The 9776-nt window shown below is 39.2% G+C and overlaps 1 protein-coding gene across 1 annotated transcript in view; it reads right to left on the bottom strand.

Moving 5' to 3' along the window:
* LOC107283585 (leukocyte elastase inhibitor-like) overlaps positions 1-9098 on the bottom strand; it is a 15186-nt gene extending 6088 nt beyond the window's left edge. The window contains exons 1-6 of the mRNA XM_029283255.1: positions 9023-9098; positions 7489-7596; positions 7025-7144; positions 5291-5408; positions 3618-3760; positions 1169-1324 (exon numbers count right to left, since the gene is read on the bottom strand). Of these exons, the coding sequence (XP_029139088.1) occupies positions 1169-1324; positions 3618-3760; positions 5291-5408; positions 7025-7144; positions 7489-7596; positions 9023-9070 (693 nt within the window). The 5' untranslated portion in view covers positions 9071-9098. The remainder of the gene's footprint in view (positions 1-1168; positions 1325-3617; positions 3761-5290; positions 5409-7024; positions 7145-7488; positions 7597-9022) is intronic.
* Between the last annotated feature and the right edge of the window lie 678 nt (positions 9099-9776).

Raw genomic sequence — 9776 nt, 5'->3', positions numbered from 1 at the left:
CATGCCCGTTGCTGGTTGGCTAACTAGCAACAGGGTCTTGCCAGCCAATGGAATTGTGTGATTACAAGCCAGGGGAATCCCATAAAAGAGGGCTCCCCTGGCCCAGAGAGCCAGTCCGGATTTACTTTATGCCTTGCCAATAAACCAAGAGCTGACTGTCACTCGACTCGTGTCTTACTGCCTGCGCGATCCAACACCTTCACTTAAACCCTGATTTTATCGAGCTTGAATTAATTACCAAACACTGAGCAACAGTGAACAGGGAGCTGATAGAATTTCTCATGAAACAAATGTCTCATTCTATAAGACTTACTTCCCTCCCTCTTCTTTTCTGTTAGCTCCCTCTAATGCCTGAAAGGTGCTGCTACTACAAGGATGGTGCTGCTACAAGCATGCTGTTAAACTGGAGGCTGAAGAGTGCTTCAGCCAACAACCTTGTAACAATATTTTTTTCAACACCACTGCCGGTAACTCATCTACCTTGAATCAGTTTCCCAGGCTCAGGCCCTGAAGGGGCCACTGCTTTGGTTTATGCTTATGCAGCCACCATTTTCTTTTTCACTTCTCTAAATTTGCTGAGTGAATTAACTGTAGCTTCCCATTGGTTGCATTCACACAACATGCTTAACCTGGTTACTAAATTAATCTGTTTACAGAACTTGCAAAATATTCTGTATTCATAAACTTAGAAATCAGACATGCATGCATGATACAACATGCTAATTTACTTGTTCATTTATTTGGTCTATAAAAAGCTCGGTAAGAGTAATATTATCCAAGATTTATACATGGTGAGAATGCATCTGATAAGACTTTACCTGACCTGGTTTAATACATTGTTTGCACATGGCCATTATGCCTTTACAAGGAAACCATGCCTGACAGGAATGAAGCAAACCAGGATTTGATAACATGAAGTTTGCTTCAAAACTAATTAATTTTGATCCTGGTAGTTATAGCCTCCTGTTTTAGACATAATGGAAAAGTATGATTAATTGAAGCAGTCTTGAGATACTGCACAGTGAGGAAGAAGCATAATATTTATCGGCTAAATTAAAAATGTAGAAACTGACTGACTGTTTTATGTATGTATTATGAAGTTTGAAGTAGGTTCAGAAAATGTGAAATAAATAAAGTTTTATGTTTCAGTGATGTGCTTTGGATTTACCTTCTCCAGATGGTGAATGTCATTTGGTAATATTATGATCATGGACAAAAGTTCACCAACGTATGGAAGGCAGAGGATTTGGGCATTTTTTCCATCTGTGTGTCCCAGTTTAAATATCCCTTTCTGATACATCATATGGACAGATTTAGTTTCATTCTGTTTCCAAAGATAGGAGTAGATACATGTTTAAGATATAAAACATCCTCTCATGTTAAGGACCAACATAGTACAGTTTACAACATTTGGAATCTGAAAGCAAAATACAGAACTAGGATCTGGCAATATTCAAATTTGGCAAGTGGTTATACTTGAAAGAAGGGATAAGTCAATTGCAGGGTACAAAATTTTAGATGTGTGATATGTTGTAAATATAGGAGATGAAAATGTCCTCCATTCGTCCATTTTATTTTCTCCTATTATGCTCATTCTTTATGTTGATAACATTTTAGGGAATTTGTTTTCCTGTTTTATACATTCTATTACAATCTTCAAATTTCCCAAAATTAGTATCCTACTGGGAATCTGTTTTGTTTTTTTTTAAGCAACCGGGGAAGATCCCTTATGAAACCATAAGGACAAATCCTTTAAAAATGCATTGATTTAAGCCTGATTTATACATATACTACAGTAATAATAAAGGAGAATATTTGTAGCTCAAGGTTGACTTGAGGGGTCCTTGGTGTTCTCTGAACTTGCCTGTTTTCTTGCAGATTACCTAGTTTGGGTAATGAACCTTCTGCAAGAAAAGAAGCAAACTCAGAGAGCACCAAGGACCCCCCCTCAGTACAGTAATAACTCTGCAGAGCAATAATTAACAAGTAAACATGTTCCAAGTGAGCAGACATCAGTTAGGCAGAAGTCCAAACTCACGTTGCTTATAAAAGAGGAAACAGTTGTGCAGAGCTCCTCCTTGATAGGATTATCAGGCTAGGCCAGAGAGAGCTGGATAACCACTCTTGTTTTTATTAGAACTGCCCTTTGTGGTGTTGAGTGATAGAAAGCATTGTGTCAATCCAGCTGCAGATGGAGGAACAGTTTTGACTTTCCCTCAATTAAAAAAAGGCATTATGCAGATCAAAAGCTTGCTAGTGGCTGTTTGGGGTTTTTCAAGGTGGCATGTTCTGTTCGGCAATATACGATATTAGGTTCAACCTAGGCGTTTAAAGCTTCTGCAAGTGGTCTGTTTAGATAACTACAAAAAGTGGCCTGTGCCCATAGGTATAAATAAAGTGCTCTCTCTGGATCCTAAGGCAAACCTACTCCATCGCAGCTTTAATAAAGAGCTAGAGTTTATATTGCAGAGACAGCATCTCTTCAGCTGGCCAGACCTTGCATATTTAAGCCCTTCTTGAGGACAAACACTATAACTGTGGCTCAGGGAACTCTCTTAGGGATGGAGCAAGTCTTTGAAGTTGCACTAGTTACTACAATTACCAAATCCACATTACAAAATCTAATAGGTAGCAAGTTTTTCTTTTCTCTGCTGCCACCTAGTGGTCACCAAGCTGGACAGTGTGCACTTAGGTTGGCCACTGCGCTTGGTGTACAAACAGCCTTTGTTTAGCTACTGCCTCATTGGGATCTCATTTGCTGGTCCCAATTATGGTTGCTAAATGAGAACTACCTATAGTCCCATTCTGCTACTCTGGGGGGTAGGGGGTAGCTGCACATTGACTTTCAACAGATCACATCCAGGTTTGTTTTAAAGAATTTCAAGATTAGGAGCCTCAAGATGGCTGCCACGATTGCTTTGACTTTATTTAGACAACCGCTGGCATCTCCACCAGTACTTAAGAAACAGGAGTGCTGCCTTCAGCCACTGAAATAAGTATTTGAAAGCAAGATAAGAAATAAAAAAATATATTTGTACTGCAGACAGTTCTCTCTCTATACTGTACACTAGAAAGATTGAAGTCCAAGCTACTGGATTTAAATAAGAAGTGAGATTTGATTGAGTAGTAGAAAGCATTTGCTCAGTGGAAACTGTCTAACAGTACAAATGGAGTCTCTTTTATTTGGCATTACAAAGAATAATAGGGGATGGCCATTTATCAAGGGGAAATGATTGGTAACAGGTCTTTATTGGGTAGGTGTCTTTCCCACTTCTATCTGATGGCGTACACTAGCCCTGGGATCATTATTTTTGTATTCTGTGTTACTGGAAAGTCAGCCAATCAGTAACTAGAAATGGATGTGTAACCTGGTGGTCCTTCAGATGTTGTTGTGCTTCAAATTCCATTGGCCCTAGCCCGTGGCTATTCATCAGACATTATGGAAACAGTAGTCCATCTAAAGGACACAGTTTCCCTACATATGAATGATAGAACAACTCTGAATGTTGGTAGCACATCAATTATATTCAAATATATAGTCACGTCATGCCATATTGTGACATACTTAAGATGCCACATATTGCTATACTGTAATATCATCTGTAATATTGCAATACCTCATTCAGCCTAAAATTTCTTTCAGTTGTATACTTCGGATCAAATTGATGTTGCCAAGTTGCTTTAAGGTAAATGGCATTTGCCAGCACCAGCACCGTTTGTGGTCCAATCACACCAGGAGCAAAAAGTTCCTTAATGTTTCCTATGACAAAAAGAAATATGAATGGATATGAGAAACAAATTGAATCATGTGCGTGACTTTTTTTTTAACCCTTTAAAGTGAACAATATTTTATAGACTAAAAGCATACTGAGTGCTGCATAGCATACACTTTTTAAAAAGTCAGTATAAAGAAATGGAAAGTTGGTAGGTTAGGAGAAATTAGACTTGTTGATGAATGGGAGGACCTACAAATTTAAATAGGAAATGAACAAGCTGACAAACCACATTGCTTATTTTCACTAACAGGGAATATTCTAGAGCAGTGTTTCTCAACTTAGCAGCTTCAAGATGTATGGACTTCAACTCCCAGAATTCCCCAGTCAGTTAATATCTCATATCTTCAAGGAGCTTCATACGGCCCGTCAGGTATCTAACTCTGTTCTGCATGAAATTGCTCTTTATTTTGCTCCATCTAAGGCTAGCTATACCATATAGACTCATATGAATTTGGACAAGGACTTCCCAGGGGTGAGGTCCACAACCATGGACTTTCCAGGAGTCTTTAAGCATCTATTGAAAAGCATAAGACAAGAGGAAGCCTCCTTCAAGTAAATTTATGGAGACTACATGAACAAATAGTTTCTTGGCAGCAATAACTTGTGGTTTGCCATTGTCTTATTTTTCTACGTTTCCCCCAATATTGCTGTCAAACCTATAGTCCTACAATTCCTTGGTCATTTCTCCTCCAAGGACTAACTACTGGTAGGTCAGAACTTGCTTAATTGGGAGGAGGGGGGGAAGAGAGGTGTGAAGGTGCAGGGAGAATCAGCCAAATTTAGCTCTTTAGGCCAATGCCATAAGTGTCTGATCTCCCTGAAATTGTTAATGCTTACACATTTATTTTTTTCAGTTTATACCCATCTATCATCTTTAGGTTATTCAGATTCCCCTTTTCATAAAAGCAAAATTTTTAATAGGCTACAGAAGCTTGCATCCATAATAAATCACATGGAAAAAGATGCATAAGGGAAGACTTATATAAGAAGTAAGAATCTATTGGTAAAATAAGATGTCTGTAGATCTATTTAGCTCTATTTCGGTAATACGGACTAAGTGCAAAATTCTAGGTTTTCAAGGAGGGTTTTTTTTCCATCTCTGTTTAAAAATTGCGGCTTATCCAAGGCTTTGATCTCTTACCTCTACCCTGTCTAGAAAAGTCTCCATTTCTCTTGCAATGTCTGCAGAACGGAATAAAGGTAGTTCTTGTTTAATAACATCCTTGCTTAGTGACCATTAAAAATTACAACAGTTTTGAAAAATTAACTTTACGATCAGTCCTCACACTTATGACTATTGCAGCATCTTCGTAGTGACCTGGCCAAGATTCAGGTACTTCACAACTGGTTTCCAACAAGCAGAGCCGAAGGGAGAAGCCAGCAGTAAAATTTCAAGTTGTGGTCATGTAATTTTTAGTGACCGTGTCACTTAGCAACAGAGTTACCAGCCTCATTTGGAGTCATTAAGCGAGGACTACCCATTGTTGGGGACAAGAAATTCTTGCCTTTCTTACCTTGGGTCTGCTTGTAAATTTCAAGGTTAATTGTCTTCCTTGTTTCTTCAGCAGCACTGTAAAAATCCACTATCTGCAGCACAGCATTGTAGATTTCTTTAGTACTTGTGAGATATTGCTGGAAAATTTCAATGAGAGGGGGAGAGAGGAGGGAAGAAAAACATGTTTTACATTTTTAGTCAGCAGAATTTTGTTTCTGAGTTGCTAGGATGTTGTTGTTTTTTTCACAAGGAGAGGCAAGACACAAATCCAACAAGTCTATGAACATATATTTCCCTAACCACCAAGGCCTTGCTCAGGAAGAGCTCTAATCTCTGTCCCACAGGAAAAAAAAAACCTTCAGATCTGCTGCAACCAAACAGATGAACAAACAAAGGAGGATGTGGACAACTGGAAAGGAGGACAAAGGGAGATAAAAAGAGGATACGCTAACTCTTTAACTTTATCTCAAAAATTACAGTGAAAAATTGCCAAACATTTATTTAGATCTATAAGAATATGAAATGACTTATTCCAGCATCATCAGAAAGAACAGGACTATGCTAGTACAGTTAGAAGGCAAAAGCCTTCAACTTGTAACTGATTAAGATCTTGTTAATTTCAGGCAGCAGGTTAAGTTGACCTGTGGGTATTAATCAAGTAATTTAAACAGCAGGGCTTGTTAACTTGTGGTTAGAACTTATTAGAGAAGCACTGCACTGTGGAGAAAAGCTGGACAATATTTGATTTTAAAGCTATGCCTGCCGGAAGAAGGACATGAGGACAAAAAGGATGGCACCTCCTCCTTTGGCTGGGCATCCGGTAACCCTAACCAGAACATTATGCTATTGCAGGGGTCCCCAACCCCCCAGGCCATGGACTGGCACCAGTCCATGACCCACTTCACTCATGCAAGCGAGCAAAGCCCCATCTGGCAGAAGCAGGTCTCAGGCAGTGCACAAAACAGGCCCCCTTGGTCCACAGAAAAACTGCCCTCCATGGAAACGATCCCTGGCATCCAAAAGGTTGGATGGAGGCTCCTCTGAGACATTAAGTGTTGGGGGATGAAATGGTAAATATTTATGGTGACTTCAAAAGGAAAGGACACATTTTCCCTCTTCTGTTGGGTCTAAGGCAGGAGTGTCAAACTGCCGGCCCATGGGCCGAATGCGCATCCGGAAGCCGTGCCCACCCCATTGCCAGCAATGGCAAAACTGTCCCGATACGTCTCACGACATCACATGACGTCGCAAGTTTGACATGTTTGGTCTAAGGCAATAATGTCAAACTGAAAATGGTTCAAACAACCATTTTTAGCAATGGCTTAGAGCAGTGGTGGGATTCAGCTGGTTCGCACTACTTCGGCAGAACCGGTAGCTAATTTTTTTGTTGCCCAGGCCCAGAATGGACTTCCAGAAGTGACATCCACCCAGAGAACCGGTTGTTCACATATTTGAATCCCACCACTGGCTTAGAGTCACTGTTGCAAATAATGAGGAAGTCTTGGACATCAGCTCTCCACTTTCTTTCATTTCTTAAAGAAATTGTTTGATGTTAGGATTACAATGATGTAGGAACTTGCCTTGAACTTGCGTCAGGTAGCTGGTCCATCTATTTCAGTATTGCCAACACTGACTGACAGATCTGGCAATGGGTATTTCACAGCTTTACATGAAGATTATATACACTGAATCTAGAATATTTGCAAGCAACGCAAGAGCTCTAATTTTATTTAAAGAAGGAGAGGGGTCTTACCTGAAGAAATTGATATCCTTTCTGCATAAACAAATTATTGGCCAGCTTTAGCTGGTAACCATGGCTGAGGTTATTCAGCTGAAGTAGGAGTTGCTTGAACTCTGAATAAATTGTCCCTTCCTAATCAAGATATGAAAGAGAAGATTGGAAACTGAATAAAAATAATTATATTGGTGTCTCCTTGGTATAAAAGGCAGGAAACATATCACAAGGTTCAATTTATTTCACGATAGGGCAGTCAACTTTGGTGCCCATTTCTGTCAGGGTATCTTGAGGCACACAAGTTCCCTGAATCACCTGATTTTATTATTTTTTTTAAAAAAAATGAAACTGGTATATTGAAGAAAACATAACCCTCCAATGTTATATTTTTACAACTGCCTCCCTAAGCAAAGTACAGAAAGGAACAAATAATTTGATAAATTGTTTGATTTCGTGGGGTTTAACAACGTTTTTGGACATACTGCTGGAAGAGGTATGTCTTGTCTCACAGATTCTGGCACAAGCTGTGCCACTTTTGTTTCAGAATCAAGTGGCCCTGCTTCTCCAGGAATTTGAGCAAGGTGTAGAACCTATAACAAAAGTAATTTCAATCAGTACAGAATAAAACAGAGGGGACCTTAATTATAACATAAATAAGTAAATAAGCAGTCAGGCAAACAAACAGACAACATGGCATCTGCAAATATGGAAGTTGGTCCCAACTGGTTTGTGTCTCCACCTGAACTTAAAACCAACAACAACAATTTTTTGTAATCAAATATAAATGAAGCTGACCTACTGCAAAACAAAGCAGCATCCTCTTGATTATATTTATTTGTGGAATGCCTTTGAGCGGAGAGCAACATGTGTGATTATTTTGTTTTGGTCCACTTCATGACTGCACCATTTTCCACATTTGCAAATGCACTCATGAGAGGCACTCAAAATTCCAATTATGTTCCTTGTGCAAAATTGTCATGATTTATGACAACTTTATGTTTTTTATAACAAACACCACTAACTGGTCTCTATTTCTACCTAAACATAACCAAAACATGTTTTCAGGCATATATTCTTTTTGGCAATACACTCAAGACATTGCCTTCAATTTTTTTTATTTTTATGTCATCTCATCCCCCAGCCCACAAGTGTGAAAGGATTAAATCATCCTTAGCTGTAGAGGAATAATATTTTCTCTCTTATTCCAACATCATCCAAAGACATGTCAAGGTGTGCCAAATTGTTTAGGCTTTGCATCAGCCATTATCTTGGTTGGGAGTCAAGGAACTGCAGTGAGTGGAAACAGAGGCAGGAAAAGGATTGCAATGGAGGAAGAGCAAATTTCATCAAACCTTAAAGCAATTTCTGCCAGTTCAAGAATGGATGAATAACCCTATAGGGAATACCCACTGGGCATCTGGAGTCACTGAATTTGGCTTGGGAGAATATACCAACGTTCCTCAAACTGATGCCCTCCAGATGGCTAGGTAAAATGGAAATTACAGCCCAATTCCTCTGGAGGAGGGTTCAAGTGCAGAGATTATTCTCTCCTGTTATCAGTTATGTGATGCTGAACAGAAAGCAGAAACAGGAAAAAAAAAGTTTATTTTACTGTGCTAATTAAGAAAAGTAGTTATATACAACTTCAAATTTAATACTCACTATAAAAATAGAACAAAAAGGGAGAGTCTAAAAAATAAAGGTATAGGAAAACTTCAATTTTACAAGCCCCTTTTCAACTGACTTTGAATACAATGGATAAAATTGGAGTTCAGTCCCAAATAACACACACAGTCTATTTTCCTCAAAGCAGACAACTGATGTAATACACATTGTTTAGGTAAATGTGTCGTTTCCATAATTCCACCCCAAGCAACCTTATTGCTCAAAAATCTTCAGTGTGTCTCAACAATCCATTACTGCTGATTTTTCTTTCCAGCCATTAGGTGATAAATGTTTGAGTCAGTCTCCATGCCTCCCAAAAGAAGAAATCAAGCCAACAATGGTCTTACTTACCTTTTCAATCTGAATTTTACTGTTCCCACTTGCACCAATTAAAACCATGCCCAGGGCAGTTGAAATACTTGCAGGGGAGAAAAAAACATTTTTGCAAAGTTTACTGGAATTTAACGTATTGTAAAGATCCAAAGCAAACGCAGTAATGGCTTTGGAAAGTGACTGCCTGGAGAGACTCAAATCCATGACTAGCTAGAGAAAAAGAAGAGAAAACCTATAAGTAACCAGATGCTCAGGAGCAACAGGTTTTGTATATTGCATGTAGAAGTCTAGAAAGCCACACCCAACGGGAAAGGTGGGGGACGGGGGCAGAATAAATTTATTTAATATGAAAACATTTATCAAGCTGCACCATCAAGCTATTATTTTCAAGTGTATTTTATATTCAAAATTCCTGCAACTGGAGCAGGTGAGCCAAGAACAGAAAAAGTGAATGCAAAAAAACAAAAATAAATCACACACACATTAAAAAAAACTATTTAGGAAATTACAGAAAAAAACTAACTAGAAGAGAAGCAGGATGCTTCCTGGGTGATGATTAATATACCTAGCAGCATATTCCTCTGTCCTAGTTCTTTTGGACCTCTCGGCGGCTTTTGATACTGTGGACCACGGTATCATGCTGCGACGGCTGGGTGGGTTGGGAATGGGGGGCACCGTGATGCGGTGGTTCTCTTCCTTCCTCACCGACCGTACGCAGTCTGTATTGGCAGGGGGACAGAGGTCGACCCCAAGACCCCTAACTTGTGGGGTC

The sequence above is a fragment of the Protobothrops mucrosquamatus genome, unplaced genomic scaffold (genome assembly GCF_001527695.2).
Source record: "Protobothrops mucrosquamatus isolate PMUCROS unplaced genomic scaffold, P.Mucros_1.0 scaffold43, whole genome shotgun sequence".
Taxonomy (NCBI): Eukaryota; Metazoa; Chordata; class Lepidosauria; order Squamata; family Viperidae; genus Protobothrops; species Protobothrops mucrosquamatus.
The sequence above is the reverse complement of the archived record's forward strand: the minus strand, read 5'-3'. Positions and strand labels throughout refer to the sequence as shown.